General features: G+C 49.1%; 2 protein-coding genes across 2 annotated transcripts; one reads left to right on the forward strand and one right to left on the reverse strand.

Annotated features, from left to right (window-relative positions):
• Positions 1-1,259: 1,259 nt before the first annotated feature.
• Positions 1,260-16,763, reverse strand: LOC111860560 (sodium/hydrogen exchanger 6). Its single transcript, XM_072706302.1, has 16 exons — positions 16,111-16,763; positions 14,970-15,169; positions 13,791-13,868; positions 13,541-13,617; positions 13,326-13,438; positions 13,008-13,113; positions 10,936-11,077; positions 10,685-10,790; positions 9,007-9,095; positions 7,996-8,109; positions 5,819-5,930; positions 5,551-5,704; positions 5,368-5,398; positions 5,196-5,278; positions 4,742-4,847; positions 1,260-4,165 (listed from the first exon to the last, which is right to left on the reverse strand). The coding sequence occupies exons 1-16, from the start codon at positions 16,391-16,393 to the stop codon at positions 3,887-3,889; spliced, it is 2,073 nt and encodes a 690-aa protein (XP_072562403.1). The 5' UTR covers positions 16,394-16,763; the 3' UTR covers positions 1,260-3,886.
• Positions 16,764-16,775: 12 nt separating this feature from the next.
• On the forward strand, positions 16,776-19,840 carry LOC111860561 (ER membrane protein complex subunit 5). The gene is made up of 4 exons (XM_023844387.2): positions 16,776-16,935; positions 18,314-18,366; positions 18,461-18,564; positions 18,969-19,840. Exons 1-4 carry the CDS (start codon positions 16,857-16,859, stop codon positions 19,126-19,128), a joined length of 396 nt encoding a protein of 131 aa, XP_023700155.1. The 5' UTR covers positions 16,776-16,856; the 3' UTR covers positions 19,129-19,840.
• Positions 19,841-20,708: the final 868 nt, after the last annotated feature.

Here is a 20,708-nt window from a genome sequence, read left to right on the forward strand (position 1 = left end):
GGGTGCCGACTTGCCACCCGATTTCACCCTCGGACGGGGGCATCGGCACTGATGCTAGTCTATAGGGCGCCACATCAGCTAAGGCCAATACTGCGCACTCACAATGACGCTGGAATATTATAAAAAAAGATTTTATAGTCTGTATATTCAGCATAGAAATTAAATTCTATTAACATTTTGTGTTCATAATGTTCTCCCATTAGGGTATCAATGTTAATGAAGTTAAAGTTCAAAGTATCAAAGAAATAATAGTGCTAAATAGTTAAAATTTCAAAACACCTGTTTCGTAGGATTTAGTATTAGTATTAATTGTAGTAGTAGTAATAATTTATTTAAGTTTCATTATATGAAAATTGTTATATATTATTTATTGTGGGGCACCAGCAGTGAGGCTCACCTGTGCACACGGATCAGGACGGGCCTTGTTCTGAATGATCAAACCGCCTGTTAAGGCATTGGCTTTTTGTTACTGGTCAAGCAATCATTTTTTATCATTAACAACACTCTATATTTAATATCATGCACATCTTAACTATCAAAATACACAGAGAGGCAAGTTAATATCCTGATGTTATCAGATGGGACATGTTTTAATTTGGGAAGCTCTCTAAGAGGCCTCACACCACCGTCCGCATCACAGCACTGTAAGTGAGAGTAAACTTTGGAGCTTCCCATAAAAGTGAATATAACGTGTGTCCATGATCCCAGCAAACAGGCATTCTTATGGCCAGTTATGTCCTTATTAGGAGCAGGAGTGGGTCACCTGATCAGTCCCGCTGGAGGGGATCCGGCTAACCAGGAGCATATGTGAAAAACAGCACCTTGGCCATGTAGATCCCTCGACGGAATAAATAAAGGACACATGTCAAGCCTGCTGGTGCTGAGGAAAGGCGCCCTGATTTAGACGTGAGAATTCTTCCCTCAAACTTTGGAACGGCCTGACAAATGATCATGGCGATACGGGTTCATGCGTAGCAGCCTGTCAGCTTGAGTGATGGGGCTGCCTGCCGGAGAGAGCGAGCTGGAAAAAGATCAGCGTCCGTCTGTCCCAGGAGACGCGGCCGCTGGAGCCTGGCCGTGCTGACGGAGCCGCCGCCACAGCGGATAAGCCTGAGGCCCTTCCAGGCAGCGGAAGCGGTCTCTCTCACGGGCGGGGCGGCCGTCTGACCCAAATCCAGGACGTCTCTCTCATGCCATTAGGGTGAAATAACAATTCGAAGGAACAGAAGGTGGAATAAGTGTAAAAGGGGGAGTCTGAGTAAACACGGGGTCTCTTTATTGATCATTCCACACACACAGACAGGCAAAGAGGTTATACACAATGGTGTAAACAGCAACAGTACGGAACGGACACGACCGACCTGGGAGTCCGACAATCACACCGGGAGACATCGACACACATCTTCAGTAGACTTTCCAAACACGTACTCAACACTCTTTATTAATATTTAGTGACAGAGTCCACTTTTCGGTGTGCAAGCCAATCAAAGCAATGTCTTCTCAAAAGTGAGAGCGCTGACCTTCATAGTTCTTTGAAAAGGAGACGGCACTAATTGCTCAATGCACTGAAATGGTCGTGACCTCAGAGCTGCACTGCGTGGCCTTATGGATGCCAGACGCGTGGCTACCAAGAGGACGAAGACGAATGGCCACGTTCAAACAGGACTGGCATCGGGGGGGGGTGATGAAGGGACGTTCCAGGGGCCACGACGTCACACTGCCACTCAGAGCATCACCAGCACCAGGTCTGTGAGCCTCTCAGTCCTCGGAGCCGCTTCAGACAGATACAGCCAACATCCAACTCGATGACCAAATAAAGTACAAGAAAGTGCAAACATTCTATTTTAATGCTTTCCCACTACATCAGTATCCCCAGTGAAGGGAAGATACCAGAAGGGTGACATCTGGACTCGTGCATTTCAAAAATAAAAAAAGAAGAGAGAAATGCTCTCCCCTGGCAGGAGACGGTGGGATATTGGTTCCAAATCGCTCCCGACGGACAGACAGATGGATGGACTGTGGGGGGTGGGGGCTGCTGATAAACAGGCTTCCTGCCATAGACACCGAGTTCCACTGGACTTCCCGTTCCACACCGCGCTGCCAGCGGCTCGTCAACAAACAATGAGCTGAGTTAAGGAGGGAGGGGGGGGGGGGGCGGGGCGAGACGCGACGGGGCCTAACAGGCCAGCTGATCACCTTCCTGTTTGCAGGCAGCTGATGCTCCGACACTGCAGCCATACGGGCTGCACATGGACCCCAGCCAGTTAAGATTTAGTACCAGAACACAGTCAGTATTTCAAAGCAAATGTTTCAAAGACACTGGGTGATATATATACATGCATTGCCCCCCCCCCAACAAGCTACATCTGCAGTCCTCGTACAATTACAAGAATTCAACAAAAATCTCTTAAGAACTCTCCGCAGCTGCGGAGCACACGCGCGCGCACACACACAGACACACACACACAGACACACACACACAGACACACACGCGCACACACACACACACACACACACACACACACACACACACAAACACGGCAGTCATGTGCAACGCCCTCAGCTCTGCTCCGACTGAATTCCACAATTTTGAGCGTATAAAAATGTAAACTATGGGAAACTCGTTTCCGAGGCCCCTCCCCTCCTGTTTACATTTCCCCTCGTTCCGTCCGAGGCCCCCCCCCCCCCCGTTTGCAGCGCCGCTCTGTTTCTCACACCCCTCCCACCCCATTAAGAGGCTCTCTGCCTGCGCTGAAGCTGCTAGACGCACCGACCCTCCAGGCCGCCGCCCAAAGGCAACATTCAGAAACGAAACAAAGACGACGGCAGCAGAAACATTTTTTTTTTTTTTTTAAACCTTCCACTCTGCTCTCGCACTTTTGTTCTGTGGCTGCTTGTTAAGAGGATCATTATCAAAACCTAAGCGGTATTATTCCAGTCTCTGGAACCCCGTTCCTATGCCGCTCCCCCCAGCCTCGGCAGTGCTGACAGCTGCGGGACTCTGCCCTCGGGACTCTGCCCTCGGGACTCTGCCCTCGGGACGCCACTCAGGGCCAGTTTGGGGTCTGGGTCCAGCTCCCGATCCTGACGCCTTATTCCTTTGCATACTGGTCACTAAAAGGCTTGTTTTATTACAAGCTTAACATGCATCTCACACTGTCTTTATATTCACAGCTTACAGTGATCACAGGGGGCTTCTGGAAAAAGGCGGGTCGGCAGGAAACTGCTGACCTCCTCTGAAAATTACTCTGGACCCAAGTAGAAAAGGTAAAAACAGGTAAACAGGTGTCCAGCCAACACTGCTGGGAGCCCACACACACATGGAGTGTCTGGTTACAGGAGAAGGTGCGGTGATGTCACAGCCACAGCTGAGGGTTGGTAGGGGATCCAAAATGCGGCGGGTGACTCCGACACACCAAGGCTGCCGGTGGCGTGAGAAAAGAACAGCCCCCCCCCCCCCCACAGGACGTACCCGGATCCATCACACACTCACACACTCGCCCCTCAAACTGCGAGAGGGTGCAAGATAGGCTGAGAGCTCTCACGGCGCCCCCCGCAGGCAAACAGGAGAACACAAAGCAGAACACCTCGTAGGCTAACGAAAGCAGCCAATATGCTTTTTGCTGGGGATGCGCATGCACATTTCTAGAAAGCTCCGCCAGAGATCAGTGAAGATTGCCGCGTTGACTGGACTACAGTCTAGTGTAGAGAAAAGATTTCTCATGGGAAAATAAATCATAAATAAATAAATATGTGTGAGACGTTTGCAGGAAAGAGGTGAGGCAGACAAACCGAACAGCCGACGTTTGTCTTAAAAAGAGGAGGCTGAGAGAGACTGAATACAAAGCGCGAGAGGGAGAGAGAAGGAGAGAAGGAGATAAGTCTTTCACTCCCGGAGGCGCCGCAGGTCTGAACCGGAGGGGGGGGGCGCCAGGGCCAGGGGAGGCTCCGTGTCGTCCATGGGCAACACCAGCCGAGTGCCGCGGATCACCAGCTCGTTCTCTCCGGAGGCCAGTTCGCGGTCCAGGGCCTCGTCCGAGGTCATGGCGGAACAGCCCCGCACCCCCGAGGCGTCTGTGCTCACTGCCACGTCACCGTACGTCAGGCTGATGTCGCCGTCGTTCAGGATCAGGTCCGAGTCGTCGTCATGCAGCTGGCCTTCGTTCTGCGCAGGGAAGGGGACAGGGTGGAGTGTGAGGGCTGGGAGACACTCAAAGCTCCGGCAGACGCGTACGGACTGCAGCCCTGACGCGCAGCTCCGGCAGACGAGTACGGACAGCAGCCCTGACGCGCAGCCCCGGCAGACGCGTACGGACAGCAGCCCTGACGCGCAGCCCCGGCAGACGCGTACGGACTGCAGCCCTGAAGCACAGCTCCGGCAGACGCGTACGGACAGCAGCCCTGACGCGCAGCTCCGGCAGACGCGTACGGACAGCAGCCCTGACGCGCAGCTCCGGCAGACGCGTACGGACAGCAGCCCTGACGCGCAGCTCCGGCAGACGAGTACGGACAGCAGCCCTGACGCGCAGCTCCGGCAGACGAGTACGGACAGCAGCCCTGACGCGCAGCTCCGGCAGACGAGTACGGACAGCAGCCCTGACGCGCAGCTCCGGCAGACGCGTACGGACAGCAGCCCTGACGCGCAGCCCCCGCAGACGCGTACGGACAGCAGCGCTGACGCGCAGCCCCGGCAGACGCGTACGGACTGCAGCACTGACATGTTAGCTTAGCATCGATTCACCTCATAGGCCTGAGGGCTGGTGAGACACCGTGCCAGTGGACCCCAGCAAGCAGGCAGAGTGGCTGTGAGGGGGGGGCCGCTGTGTGTCAGGATTGGCTTCAGATAGCTGAGTGGAGGGGGCTGAAGTCAAAGGCTGAACAACAGGAGGTGAGGCACTGCTTAGCAATAACAGTAACACAGTGGATGCTACCAACTATGCCTTCAGTTTACCTAGATGGAAGCATATGCTAAAGGATCAGAAGGGAAAGCGCCATCTGCTGCATGTAGCTGGTACTACAATTTAACACAGAGCACTGCTAGTGGAGCATAAACATTTCTTTGGTCAAACTCTACTAATCTAGAAGATGCAGATCACAATGTGTCCCAGCAGGAAATCCTTCACACCTACAGACCTGTGGTGAAAGTCATCAATAAGCAAACTGAAAAATGTCCTTAGGTTTCTGCTAAAGGATACTTGTGGTCAAAGTTGTACCAGAGTCTGAACGGCCAAGCGCTGTCGTGTTTGGCCCGGCGCTCGGATCCATCGGGGGCATTCAGCTGTTCCAAAACACAGACACACCGTTTAAGACGGAGCGGGGAAAGGAGCAAGGAACTCATACTGAGAAGCAGAATCCTGTGATCCTTACAGAGTGGTCCGGATCCGAATCCATTCCGACACTGTCAGGGGGAAAAAGGAGAAATAAAATGACTCCCAGAGTACGATCACGTAAACGCTAGAGATTCCGCCCTCCGCCACCACCCCTACACAGGTGCTGGGGGGGCGGGGCCACCCACGAGGCATCCCCAGGGTCTCAGTGCCCCACACTCACCGGATTCGCATGAAGGACAGCATCTGCGTGGTGCCCCCTCCGCACACCCATACGGTGAAGAAGACGATGAGCAGTGTGGTGGAGAACATCATCTGCCGAGCGTAGGTGGCTGTGTCCCGGATGGAGAGGGCGAAAGCCATGGCCCCGCGCAGCCCTGGGGGGGGGAGGGGGGCGCCCTATCAGCACTAGCAGGGGAAGCGGGTGAGAGCTCTCCAAAGACCCCTATCTCTGGCCTCGCAGACCCCCAGAACCCTGCAGATGGCAATACCTGCAAACATCATGACGTGCTGGAAGTTGGAGCCGATCTTGTTCTTCCGGCCCAGGTTGAGCAGGAGGGACAGGGGGTAGATGTTAGCAGCCCTGCCGAGGAACACAGCCAGCTGGGGGCGCAGTCAAGGAGAGCCTGGTGAGGGCAGGAGGGCGGGAGAAGGCAGCAGGGCAGGGCGTCTAGCTCAGGGAAAACCTCCACAGAGGAGGAGGGGGACTCTGGCTGTCCTCTAGAAGACCTCAGCTATGATAAATCACTTTAAACTGCTTATAATGTAAGTACTGTAATGTATATCCATCCATCCATCCATCCATCCATCCATCCATCCATCCATCCATCCATGCACTTCTAACCACTTATCCTGGTCAGTGTTACGGGGGACCTGGATCTCAGCCAGAATATGGCACAGGGCTACGGTTAGTGAGCATGCCACTGAGTTAGAACATAAGAACATAAGAACTATACAAACGAGAGGAGGCCATTCGGCCCATCGAGCTCGCTTGGGGAGAACTTAACTAATAGCTCAGAGTTGTTAAAATCTTATCTAGCTCTGATTTAAAGGAACCCAAGGATTCAGCTTGCACTACGTTATCAGGAAGACTATTCCATACTCTAACTACACGCTGTGTAAAGAAGTGCTTCCTTAAATCCAGTTTGAAATGTTCTCCCGCTAATTTCCACCTATGGCCACGAGTTCTTGTATTTGAACTAATGCTGAAGTAACTATTCGGTTGAACAGCATCCAAACCTGTTAGAATCTTATAGACCTGGATCATGTCCCCCCTCAGTCTCCTTTGCTTGAGGCTGAACAGATTTAGCTCAACTAACCTTTCCTCGTATGACATTCCTCTAAGACCAGGAATCATTCTTGTGGCCCTACGCTGCACCTTTTCTAAGGCCGCAATGACCTTTTTAAGATATGGTGACCAAACCTGCACACAATATTCTAGGTGAGGTCTCACCAAGGAATTGTATAATCTTAGCATTACCTCCCTTGACTTAAACTCCACACACCTGGAGATATAACCCAACATCCTATTGGCCTTTTTTATTGCTTCCCCGCACTGGCGAGAATGAGACATGGAAGCATCAACATACACACCAAGGTCTTTCTCATAATCAGCTACCTTTATTTCAGTAGGTCCCATAAAATACCGGTACTTTATATTTCTGCTCCCTACATGGAGTACCTTACATTTGTCTATGTTAAATTTCATCTGCCAGGTATCGGCCCAGTCACTAATTAAATTAAGATCCCGCTGTAGCTGCTGAGCCGCTAGTTCAGTATCTGCTACACCACCCACCTTGGTGTCATCTGCAAATTTCACCAGTTTACTGTATATATTGGTGTCTATATCATTTATGTAAATTAGGAACAATAGTGGTCCTAAAATTGAACCCTGCGGTACCCCACTATGAACGCAGGCCCACTGTGACATTGTGCCTCTAATAACTACTCGCTGCTTCCTATCTGTTAACCAGTTATCAATCCAGGTCGCTACAGTTCCTAAAATACCTGTCGCTTTGAGTTTAAGTGAGAGCCTCTTGTGGGGAACAACATCAAAAGCCTTTTGGAAATCTAACTAGATGACATCATAGGCCTTCTTATCATCAACTTCCTGAGTAGCTTCCTCAAAAAACTCCAACAGGTTTGTTAAACAGGATCTACCTCTCCTAAATCCATGCTGGCTATCCCTCAAAATGTTATTTGAGTCCAGGTAATCTACCATTTTCTCTTTGATTATAGCCTCCATAACTTTACCAGTTATACAAGTTAGACTGATTGGCCTATAGTTTGACAAATTGCTTCTATCCCCTTTTTTGAAAATGGGTGTTATGTTGGCATGGCATGAAACAGTAAAGTTAAGGGTCGGCAAATAATATCCCTCATCTCTTTTAACACTATAGGTAAGATGCCATCAGGGCCCTGAGATTTATTTATTTTGAGCTTAGCTAGGCTTTGCAAAACATCAGCTTCAGTTATATATACAGTATATAAGTTATAGACGATGCTGTATTAGTAATAAGAACTGGTAAATTACTAGTGTCCTCAACAGTGAATACCCGTGCAAAACTATCATTGAACTCATTTACTATATCAATGTCGTTTTCAATTATAAGACCCTGCCTCTGTCAGAGGCGAACGCGGCTGAGCCAACTGACGGCGGAGAGGATACAAAGGCCCCAATGATGAACATGGGGTTGAAGATGTGGTTCTGGAAGGAGAACAGCGTCAGCCCCATGTAGGAGAAGATGAAGTTTTCAGCCAGGAAGTTTAGCAGCTCAAACAGCTGTAACAGAGAAGCAGGGAGCGATGAGACCTCGTGGTTTTGTCTGTGGGGAGAAGAAGGGGAGCGACGGCTCTCCGCAGAGGGTCTGAGGTGAGGGAGCTCTCGTCAGAAGTGGCTGTGTGTTACAGGCGCTTTACACAGGCAGAAGTGGAAAGTTCAGGTTCACAAAGTATAAATCCAGACCAAGGTTTTGTTTCAACCAACCAGTTGAGTACTCTGTGACTGTGACTCTTTATACTCAACTGGGTGGTTGAAACAAAACCTCGGTCTGGATTTGTACTTTGTGAACCTGAACTTTCCACCTCTGCTGCATTGTACTGTGGGTTAGGACCACACTAGAGCTGCACGATTCTGGAAAAAAATGTGAATCGCGATTCTTTTGCTTAGAATTGAGATCACAATTCTCTGTGACCGGGTTTAAATGTTTACCGCACTCATTAAACTTCTAAATGAAGCACAACAAAACATGACTGTGCCAAACATGATTGATCCAGAACCAGCATATCAACTTCTGACAACAGAAAGGAAACGCTCAACTGGCCGTTCAACTAGGGTTAGCAAAGCAGCCATACCAAAGGTCCCAGTACCAAAAGTCCCAGTACCAAAAGTCCCAGTACCAAAAGGTCCCAGTACCAAAAGTCCTAGTGGGGCTCTTTTTTGGTACTTCGGTACTTTGTGGTGGAACTTTCTCTCTCGATTGCTTATGAAAATAGCCTGCCTCTGAAACGCAATACAACCACCATCTTGAAAACAGTTGTGAAGTCATAAAATAGAAACAGAAGAAATCAAACAAGACCACACTGCAGGATACACCTTCAGAAAAAGGCCAAAATCAAACCCGCAACCCAGAAGCAGTGTGACGACAGCCCCCCCCCCCCCCAAAAGCACCCCCCCTACCTGCTTGGTCCTGTCCTGGGACTCCGGGGACAGATTGTTGTAGGTGTAGTGGGCCTGGGTGATTCCACAGAAGAGCACGGCCACAACACCTACAAGGATGGGTAGCAGAGCAGGGAGGTGTCAGGGGCAGCAAGGACAGGGCAGCCATGGCCGACCGCTAAGCCGGCGGCCTATCATCAGCCTCCTGTACAGCTGGGGAGTAACAGCCGACCAGCCGGCCTAGGGAGCCCCCAAGAGACCAGCAGATCAGCCTCCTGTACAGCTGGGGAGTAACAGCCGACCAGCCCGCCTAGGGAGCCCCCAAGAGACCAGCAGATCAGCCTCCTGTACAGCTGGGGAGTAACAGCCAATCAGCCGGCCTAGGGCGCCCCCAAGAGACCAGCAGATCAGCCTCCTGTACAGCTGGGGAGTAACAGCCGACCAGCCCGCCTAGGGCGCCCCCAAGAGACCAGCAGATCAGCCTCCTGTACAGCTGGGGAGTAACAGCCGACCAGCCCGCCTAGGGAGCCCCCAAGAGACCAGCAGATCAGCCTCCTGTACAGCTGGGGAGTAACAGCCGACCAGCCCGCCTAGGGAGCCCCCAAGAGACCAGCAGATCAGCCTCCTGTACAGCTGGGGAGTAACAGCCGACCAGCCCGCCTAGGGAGCCCCCAAGAGACCAGCAGATCAGCCTCCTGTACAGCTGGGGAGTAACAGCCGACCAGCCGGCCTAGGGAGCCCCCAAGAGACCAGCAGATCAGCCTCCTGTACAGCTGGGGAGTAACAGCCGACCAGCCGGCCTAGGGCGTCCCCAAGAGACCAGCAGATCAGCCTCCTGTACAGCTGGGGAGTAACAGCCGACCAGCCGGCCTAGGGCGCCCCCAAGAGACCAGCAGATCAGCCTCCTGTACAGTTGGGGAGTAACAGCCAATCAGCCGGCCTAGGGCGCCCCCAAGAGACCAGCAGCCACTTGTCTCCATCACTAGATGCTTGATTCTCCCCAACCATCATATCATGTCAGGTTACAACCTCTACATTTGACACATTAATTCATGTTCTTAAATTTAAGTTGTTCTGAAAGCCCAGTGGTCTTATTTTGGTTCTTGAACTAGTCAATTTATTAAGATGTCTTGCACTGTCTCTTCCGTAAATTTTTGTATTCTTTTTTTTTTTTGCACATAGTGTTCTGTGAAGTGTTCCCCTGTATGTCTTGCGATTTTGGTCCTATCCGTCATGTTTGGCACTGGACCATAAACCATTCTGGTACCTACACACCCTACACAGGCCAACGTGGATAACAGACTCATTGATGGACTTCATCTTGATCCTCAATCACAGCTCACACCTTGCGGTTAGCAAGCATGCCCACTCTTTCCTGTTTTCAGTAATGTTAGTTTGCCCAGGGGGGGGTTCGGCAGCCAGTTGACCTTGGACCCCCAGAGGTTTTTCGGTTCCTCTCCTCCATTGTTATTTGGCTTTCTTTATTTAATTTCTGATGCCGTAATGTATCACAACACATCCATATAAAGCGCCTTGGCATGACTCTGTTGTGAAAGGTGCTATATAAAAATAAACTGAATTGAATTGAATTGGTACGTTTGCACAAGCAGTAAAATCTGGCCCTGGGCTGGGTCACACCCATATCTAATGTGTATTGACCCTTCTACAGGGGGGAGGGTAAGGGGGTGTCCGTGGTCACCTGTGAAGCCGCATGCTTCGGCCAGGAGGAAGGTACTCCAGGACATGAGGAAGAAGAGCGCCGTCTCCAACAGTGGGAAGTCCCGCAACTTGGTGAATTTGGTGACGTGAAGAATGGTCAAGGGAAACGGGAGATCGGTTTGACACCGAGCGCCGGCTAAGCGGGCCGGGGACCACTAAGCCACCCGCCAAAATGCGGCAGACCGGAGGCTAGGCCAACGAGACGGAGGCGGATGAGTGAGGGGAGGATATCAGAGCCGTCATGACGCCGGTGGCCAGGCCGAGGGCGAAGGAGCCGCTGAAGACGCCCAGGAAAACGCCGAAGGACTTCAGCATGGCCATGGCCTCGAAGGTGTGGCTGTTGTCCCCGGTTGGCTGATAGGCTACGATGGACCTGAAGGCAGCAGAGGCAGAACACAGAGAGGGTGAGAGGCAGAGCGGAGGCAGAGCGGAGGCAGAGCGGAGGCAGAGCGGAGTTTCCCGTAAGGCGGCTCGCAACCCAAGATCTCTGAACATGCAGGTCGGACGCAATAGGAACTATGTGTACAACCTGGCAGAGGAGTGACTAATGTCTTTGTGAAAGAGGAAGAAGCTAAACTGAGAGAACAGGTAGAGGACAAGATACTCGCAACAGCAGCCACAGCATGCAGATAAGAGGGTTCACCCACGCCTGGTGCCAGGGCACGTCACTCCCACAGGGCTCTGGGTGAGAGGAAAGGCATGATATCTCTGGGTAACCATCGCCCAACCCATTCCTCAGCTCTAGAGAACAGATCTACTGATGATATCACTGTTGTGTGGTGTTATGGGAAACTGTACCGAAGACACATTGGGTGTTTCTCAATACAAAGATCGTACTTGTGGTCTTGGCAAGAGCGGTCTTGGTAACTTGCCTCCCAAGAACGAAATCAGGATGCAATGAATCATGGGATTGGTCTCATTTGTCGAGGATGCAACCGATGAATCCTTCATATTTGGAACTGTACTTCTGTTCTTAGTATTGGAACTGGTCTTCGGCAATGGAGGATGATGTAAAATGGGTAGATGAGAACACAAGTACAGTCAAGTACGAATAGTGATATACAGACGCTCCTCTACTTACGAATATTTCAAGTTAAGAACGGCCATTCGTAACGTATCTTGTTCGTAAGTCGTTTTTCAACATCATTTTAAGGGTATACGCAAGTACAAAGAACTAGGATGCTGGGAGTACGTACATTACGCTGCTGCGGGGTGGGAGTAGCGGCCAGAAGTCATACTAGGCGGAATTGGTGCGCAGAAAAAAAAAATTTATGTTGTGGACAGGAAACGGGAGCCCAAATGAACACAATTTGGACTTACAGTCCTCTTCGTCCCTATGTCTGAAAGTTCGCAAGTTGAATGTTCGTAAGTAGAGGAGCGTCTGTACACCTCTACTGTGGTCTTTTATCACAATTGATAAACCGAGAGAATGACATCATTCTTCTGTGGCTTTGCATCATGGGAAACCAAGGTCAGAAACTGAGTGGAAGATGTCACTAGTCTGTAGGGTTACATCACTCCACTACAGATAAGAATGTGGAGGGTCAGAGAGATGCTGGAGGTCAGCAGTACAGCAGAGCACACAGGAGACCTAATTAAACACCCAGGGCCCCGGAAGCCAATTACCAGCACGTCAAGCCATACCGGCCAGATCCGGTTAATGAGGGGGCCAAAGCCTCGTGTAAATGCCAGAAGGAATGTAGGGCAGCCAAGTCCGCTCATTCAGACAGGGCTCAGAGGTCAAAGGGCACCTCGATGCCATTCCGAGGTCCTGTGCTGGGAATTAGCATTCCTAACCATGCCAGTGAGGCCACGCCGTGCACTCGCCGGGGCACACGCAAACAGGACGGCACACCCGTTGGGGGGCGGCCCCTGCGTCTCCACCTCGCCCTCCGGCCTCTCCACCGCCCGGCTCGGTCCGTGCCTCGCCCGCTGGCTCTCCTTGCCGTAATAAATGAGAATTCTGGGAAGGTGCCGGCGGTCAGAGTGTTAGCGATCAGCGCTATCAGCCGCTGCTTAGCAACACAGATGCTCAGAGGTGACACGCTGCACAACACAGAGCGCCAAAGGCAACCCTGCTCTCCGTCTGCGTGCATGAAAAGCCCTGAGAAGCAGCCGTTCTGGGGCGCGGCTCTCGCCCATTTTCATCAAACTCTTGAATAAGCCTGTGATTCATTTACAGACAGGGGACCACCGCAGATCCTAAACGGGGCATTTCCATGGTTACAGCAGAGCCTAAACGGCAGGCACCGACATCCCAACGATACCTGCATCACCGCACTCCCCGGGGAGGGGACACTTACGAGGACAGGACGATGGCCACGGCGTCGTTGAGCACGCTCTCCCCGAAAAGCAGAGCGTAGAGATCGACGTCCACCTGGAGCTCGTTAAAGATGGCCAGGACCGTGACTGCAGAGGGGACGGCACAGCACAGTCCTCATAAACCAGTAGAGTTATTTAGTAGGTACATTTATCCAAAGCGACGTACAACTGATAAAGCAACCGGGTTATAGCTCGAGCTCAAAGGCCCAACGGCATATTCACTCTGCCGGCCACTGGGTTCCCCGCTGAGCCACACCGGGCCGGGGATGCAGAGGGCTGGAGGTGAGGGCGGCAGGCACCTGGGTCTGTGGCCGACACGATGGCTCCAAAAAACAGGCAGTCGGTGAAGAAGAAATCGCCGGCCAGCTGGCCCACCTGCTTCATGAGCATGACACAGCCGTACATCACCATGCTGGAGGGGCGAGAAGTGGGCGGAGCCTCGGTCAGTGCACATGGCCTAAACCACACCCCCGACCGATGACATCCACACACCAGGAGTACGTCCGAGTCTCACCCGATGACAAAACAGGACACGACCGTCCCCATGAAGGCATAGGCGAGGATGGAGCCCATGTTTCTGAAAAAGTGTCTCTGAAATGACGGAGAAAACAGTCACGCTACTTACGTTCCTCAGAGGCATAACAACCATCATCATCTTCATCACCATTGTCATCCTCCAGCTTAACCTAACTATTCATAAAACCAACATCTTTGCCAAAGTAAATCAGTGATTCAGCAGCTCCATGGTTGGGTCCCTCACTTACCCTCTTCAAACTGTATCCTGCGTGAAAGATGACCGGCGGCAGCAGGATGTTAAAAAACACCTCCGGGTCAAAGGTCACCTGGAAGAGGACACAGCTGGCGTTTAACCAATCACATCACGCTTACCTTGTAACAGTCAAATGAAACTCAAAGCCAAGGTAGATCCCACTGTGATTTATTACCAACATGGAGAACTTTCTAGCTCTCTCAGCTAAACTCGCTCTGCTTTCCTTCGAGATACTTATCTAACTTCCTCCCACGCTTTTAACAGATTTTTCTATTTCCAATAACTCCGTAAAATTGCACGTCTCTTTAATGCACCACTCAGAGCGACAGAAGTGACCTTTACAAGACGTCGAAAGAAGCCAAGGGGCTTTCCTTCAAATGTTACCACTGCTGCAGACAAAACAAACACATCAGTCTCGTTTATATCTAATAAAATGCTTTTAAAGATGTTCAGCTGATGTCAGTTCATCACTCCAATGAGGAAGCTGCCAAGAGACGAATCAGGCCGCGGAGACTGGATGTTAACAGAGTTTGCATGAAAGGAAGTTTCACAATTTAATTCCCTGCGATGGATTGGCACCCCATCCTGGGTTGTTCCCTGCCTTGCGGCCGTAGCCTCCGGGATAGACTCTGGACTCCCGGCAATCCTGAATAGGACAAGCAGTTACAGAAAAAGGATGTATGGATGGATGGGTAATCCTTTCATCTGCCACGAGTAACAAGGTTTTACACATGGATTATTACTTTACTCCTGTCTTACTCCTACCAGAAGCTGCTGACTTGTACTATGACTCGGATGCTGTTTTACTTTAGCACGCCCTCCAGTTCCTTCCCCAGCACGATGCCCTTGTCACAGCATGCAACCACCTCTGCTGGGCCTTCGGGTAATTTTATTAAGGAGGCGGACGAGTGCCCTCCTCCATGCAGCTGGCTGGGTGCTGGGAGAGGGATCTAACCCAAAACATGGCGACATCTCGATACCAAAGAGATGCACTATGGAGAACCTTCAGCTCAGGCCAATCTGAATGCGGCACAGCACTTTGCGATGTATGCAGAGGACATATCCAGATGACAGACAGTACACACACATGCTTCTCTACAGGCTGTGTCTTTAATCAGTAGATGTCCAGAACATGAACGTGCAGTGTCCTCTGCCGTAGGCGCGTCTCCATTACCTTCCGGAGCATCTCGTTGTCCTGAACTTCATTGACCTCGTTGGCGTTGATCTCGCCCTTTAGCGTGTACTCATAGAAGCGGCCGCTGACGTTGACCAACAGGGTGGCCGGGCTGGCGTTGACGTGGCAGCTGAGGGTCACGTTGTTGATGTCGCGGGGCACGTGGATGCCATACCGGAGGACCACGCCTACCAGGAGACCTGGGAAGGAGAGACCGGCCGGTTCACGACACACTCTCCTGCAGACGCCGTGATCAGCTAGTCAGTAGGTGGAAGCCAGGGACACACATATGTCACCAACCCATCCACATTCAGCAGGGAAGCAGCACGGAGTCACAGGCTGCCTGCTCCAAACTAAAAAAAAACTGCCTGCTGAAAGTGAAAGTTCAGGCAGAATTAAAACAGACCATCCCTGAACTTAAATTGTTCCAGGAATATGTTTCTCTGAAAGAGAAAAAAAATCTATTAAGATATTTACGGAAACAAGTTAACAGTAATTATTAACCTTGTAAACAGGGAAGCTTTCAGCATTTTATAAAATATCCTTAAAGACTTGTCCTTCAAAGGTCAGTTTCTAACAAACATAACAAGCACACACACACACATACATATATATATAATGGAGATCGAAATATTTTGTGCAACATATTACATTGTTTAGTCAAGAATTAAAACATAAGTGGGAATTAATTAATTTTTCTACAATCAGTCCTTTCTAGTGTTTTTTCTTTTTTGCGAATAAAACTCCAAACCCCCACCCTCAAAATGACAACACAGAGAAGGGACCTGACACATCATTACAATACGGCCCGGTGTCGCTTGGCTGCTGACCAGCCCTCTCCGCACATGAGGAGCACAAGCGTAAACAGGGGCAGCACCGCAATGCCGCCTGTCAGCGCTGATCGGCGGCTGCTCCCCCAGCGCCAGGCGAAGATGATGCCTCAGTGCCACATTAACACATGCATCAGTCCAGCAGACGCTTTATTAAGCATCACCAGAAGCTGTTCATACTTAAAAAAATCACACGTGATTATTTCTCCTACTGTTACCTCTAACCAAGCGTCTTAACAGCATCTACAGACAGTGACCAGCAGATAAGCGGGCGGATGGATTCCCCGTGTCTGGGAAACCTGGGTCCTCACCGTAAATCATGGCCAGTCCCGTTTCGTGTAAAAACCGGAATCGCCGATGTTTGAAGAGCCATATGGTGAGGATGGTGAGAGTAAGCAGCATGATGAAGATGAGCAGGTTAGCGCTGTCTTGCCTGTGGCTTTCCTCAGCCTGCTTCTCGGTAACGATGTTCTCCATGCTGCTGTCGTCGGCCCGGCTCGCAGCGCACAGGCAGATCAGCAGGCCGCCCAGGATGGACAGCGGCAGAGCCTTGCGGCCACTGTGGGCCGTACCGTTTCTAGTCCTGGACTTCATATCTGGCGGAGATGGACTCAGCCGGACTGTCCAGGCTGTTCCGGTTCGACTCACTGACCCCGCCCACCCGGTCACGTGACGCTGGAGGAAAGCAATAGGACCTTTGGCATAAGCAGCCGTTTCTTTGTTTTTAAATAACTTTCACTTATTATTTCCACTTATTCGTAGAATACCATTCCTGAATGCCACAAATAAAATATGCTAGAACATTACAAGTAGCATCATATTAATTGGTTGTACAAATCCACAAGATTCGGTCATTTTCCAAACTAAATATTGCGGGTTTCGTACCGATTGCGGGGCACGTTTTTAAAATGCGCCGATGTGAGTTCGCTATTAAGGCGCGCCGGTGTTATCTCTCGGAAGATCTTGTGAGGTGCGTCATTAATGTGCGCCGGCATGACGGTCTTTACCAGTGCCAGGGTATGTGCACAATACCGTAATGACGTTGTGCGCTTAAAAGATGGCTTCGTCGTTTTGGAAGGCTCTGGTCCTTGTAGGTCTGCTGGCTTTAGCTCACGCAGCTTTCTCGGCAGCTCAGCGTGAGTAGCATCAAATTGATTGAACAGAGATCGTTAAAGCATGCCAATTCTGTCTTTTTTTTAATACACTACGAGTCGTTTCTTCGGTGTCCGCCAGCCATACATCCACCAGGGCCTGAGCTGTAACTGCTACCAAACAGGCATTTGAAAAATAATAATAATTAATTAATTTTACGTTCGTTACATTAACTTCTGCCAGGTTCAGTAGAACGCAATGCTGTTTGTTTTAGGTGTGAAACTCTCAACATAATTAGCAAAGCCTGATTATAATGCTTATAAAGCGTTTCTGTTAATACTTGAGAGTACAGAGATTGTTTGGTCATGATGGGGTTAAATTGTACTGAAAACCATTTAGCCTTGGTACGTATGCGTAGGTGGCTGATATAATTTGAAGTACTTGCAGAGGTTGTATTCTCGTGTTGCGCCATAAATTGTAACCCGTGTCCTGTATTTGAATAAAGTAAACATACAGTGATCTCAAACTCATATTCTTTGTTAGTTAATTCTGTGGAAAAGGGCTCAACAGTCCAACCTTCCGCTAGTTTTTATCACCTTATTTATATAATTATGGTTGCATTGTCGGGAATGGTAATAAGCACTTCTTGTCCACATCGTCCTTAGAAACAGTAACAGGAGACGTTTTGTGCATTTCATGAAAGTTGGTGGTAAACTTAACAGACATCGTCCAGTACATAAACCGTCGTCTATAAAAGGATGCTTGTGGAGAATTTTAGTAAAATTCATGTCATATTCATTCATTTTCCAAATTGTCCGTATTCAGGGCTGATGTAAGGGGTGGCCATGGACCAGCCACCTCACATCTAAATAGCAGAAACAAAATAGGGATAATTTTATTTATAAACGGAACCATCGAAGAGATCCGATGCGTCGCAGCCATGCCCCTAAATATAACTGGTCCCTGATGGCCACCACAAAATTTTTTGCAGGCGCCACTCTATTTATTATAGCGTAAAATCAAACTTGTGCGTGGTTAGGGGTGTAACTCCTAGGCAAACGGGGCCTGATATACTTATGAGCAGGCAGTCTCAAGTTATCAAACGCGTAACGGTTGTAGTTCAAACAGCGGCCCTTCAGGCATGCATCTGGCTGTTTTGAAGTAGGGCTGCACGATATATCGTTGAAGCATCATCAGCACGATGTGTGCACGCACAGTAGTCACATTGCATTTCTCTACTGCTTTGTGCCGACCCACTCGCCTTGTAAATAAGCTCTATTTGGCTGTAGTTGATTTCGGGTAATTGCATCTCCTTTTTTGTTTTATAAATATAACAATATTGCTCGCGGGCTTTTCGCATATCGTGCAGACATTTATCTAAGGTATGTACAATTTACAATTGTTTCATGTCTGATTTTACAGATCGGTCTTACATGCGACTCACAGAGAAAGAGAATGAAACACTACCGATAGACGTAAGTGATCTGTTTTCCCCCATTTTAAATGTATTCCTGTAATATTTTCGGTTCTGGTCCAGCACGTGATTCATTCCCTTCCATGCGCTTACAGATTGTCCTGCAGACTTTGTTGGCCTTCATAGTGACCTGTTACGGCATAGTCCACATTGCTGGGGAGTTCAAAGACATGGATGCCTCAGCAGAGCTAAAAAACAAGTAAGCCTTTAGGATCACTCCTTTCTAAAATAAACTGCTGCTCTCTTACAATGTGCCTGCAGCCCCACTTAATGTGATTAGGATATTTGTACACATTTCTCTATTAATTTGGGAACTTTCAGGTCTTTTCCTAATAAGAACACGACGAACTCAGAGTGCATAACTGAATTTTTCCATTCACAGTGAGTCCATTCATTTATACGGCTGGATGTTTTATTTGCACAGTTCAGGTTAATCATCCAGGTAAATGGCACCAGAACAGCACCCTCTTGGGAAGGAACATACAATTCCATAGATTCCCTAACCGTTACGCCACCTGCTGTTCCATGTGTGTTGGTGCAGTCATTCAGCGTAACTGCAAAGCCAGTGTCCTTCCAACATATAATGCTGCTGTTCTTTTCCAGGACATTCGACACTTTGAGGAACCGCCCTTCCTTTTATCTGTTTAATCACCGTGGCCGGGTTCTCTCCCATTCTCCTGACCAAGCCTCGTTCATCCCCTGCGCCCGGGCTCTGCCAGCCAACCCTGTGAGGTTACGCAAGCTGGAGCCCCTGCACCACTGACTTCTGTCTCTCCATCTCCCACCTTCTCATGTTTCTATGTACAGCTGTGAGAAATATGTCCAAACAAAAAATGTACTGGTCTTGGCTCTCGTAAGACACCCCCCAGGTGGTACTCTGTTTGCCTGTGATCCTTATTACATTTTAATCACAATGCAGTAGGTGACCTTGGACTGAACCACTACCTGTATTTATGGGGGTGATTTCTTGGGACTTTTCCTCCCCAAACCATGAACAAGAATTTTTTTTAACCATTTCTTGCCGTAATAAGCAGACTCCGATGCCTTTTTGTCTTATGCAGAGTTCACTAAATACTAATGCTGATGTTTGTGATTGGAAGGTTTTTTTTCATTGTACTCTACACAAAGTCATGTTAGGTTACAAGTTGGCTTTAACTTGAATGCGAGCTGTTGTGCAGGAGTTGGATATGTAGTAAAGCAGGAAGCTGTAGCATAGGATATATGTGTGATACTGCAAATAAACTGAAATCAACTATGGAGAACTACAGTATACATAGGGCACATGTTGTGTATTTTAAAATCGTGTGAAAAATGTTAATTTATTATGGTTTTGACTGCACGTTAGCCTTAATTTTTCATTTGTTGACCGTTTCTAAAGAGGAATTCTACTACATGTACATAAACTTCATGTTTTCTCTTGCCTAGTAATAGTCTGAACCACGTCATTTTCTGTAACTAATAAAAATGAAAATACATTTTGTATTTTTATTTCCTGCAGGGTGGGTCATTGTTGAATTCAGCTCACTGTAATTATTTAATAGAGCAGTGTTTTCCAAGTCAGTCATTGGGGACCCTCAAGACACTTTTGCTACCGGGAGCCAAGAGAGAGCAAAAATGTGGACTGTCTGGGAGGGAGCAAAAATGTGGACTGACTGTGGGTCCCTGAGGACTGGGCTGGGAAACACTGTCATAGAGCATTAATCATTTCAAAGCAACAGAAGCTGGCAGCTGTAGAAGCCTCAGAGGAGTAGGACTATTTCAGTAAAGTCAAGTGCTGATTTAAAGAAGAAATTGCAGTTTGTAAAAATCATTCAATCTCAAATTGGAAGTAAAATGGAGGAAGAAAAAAAATGAGATTAGAGTTTTTTTTGTGTCCAACGTCATTTCCTGGTATATGAACAAACACATTTATCAGTTTTGGATAGATGCCCAGCAATGAGCTGGCATCCTGTCCAGCCCGTACCCCAGCTGTGTGCACTAAGCTGCATGAGAGATTCTGGGCCGGGACAAACAGAAGATAGATGGATGCATTTTTGGATATAATTCTCCTTTGAGATTATACACAGTTCCCTGACTTGCTATGTGTAAGAAGTATTTACATGAGCAAAGGTAGCATTTGCTGAAATCCTCCTAAGTTTGTAATTAAAAGAGAACACACTTTCAAAAGACTGCTGACTAATATCTACTGGATCTGAACTTCCCAGCAGAATAGCGATCAAGGACAGTGTATCCCCGCAGGGCGTAACCTCAGATCACACATCCGCAAGTTTTACAAATGAAATGTCTGAACTAATATGTAAAATCCACCTATTCCAAACAATACAAAATAACTTTATACACTGC

This window comes from Paramormyrops kingsleyae, chromosome 24 (genome assembly GCF_048594095.1).
Source record: "Paramormyrops kingsleyae isolate MSU_618 chromosome 24, PKINGS_0.4, whole genome shotgun sequence".
Classification (NCBI taxonomy): Eukaryota; Metazoa; Chordata; class Actinopteri; order Osteoglossiformes; family Mormyridae; genus Paramormyrops; species Paramormyrops kingsleyae.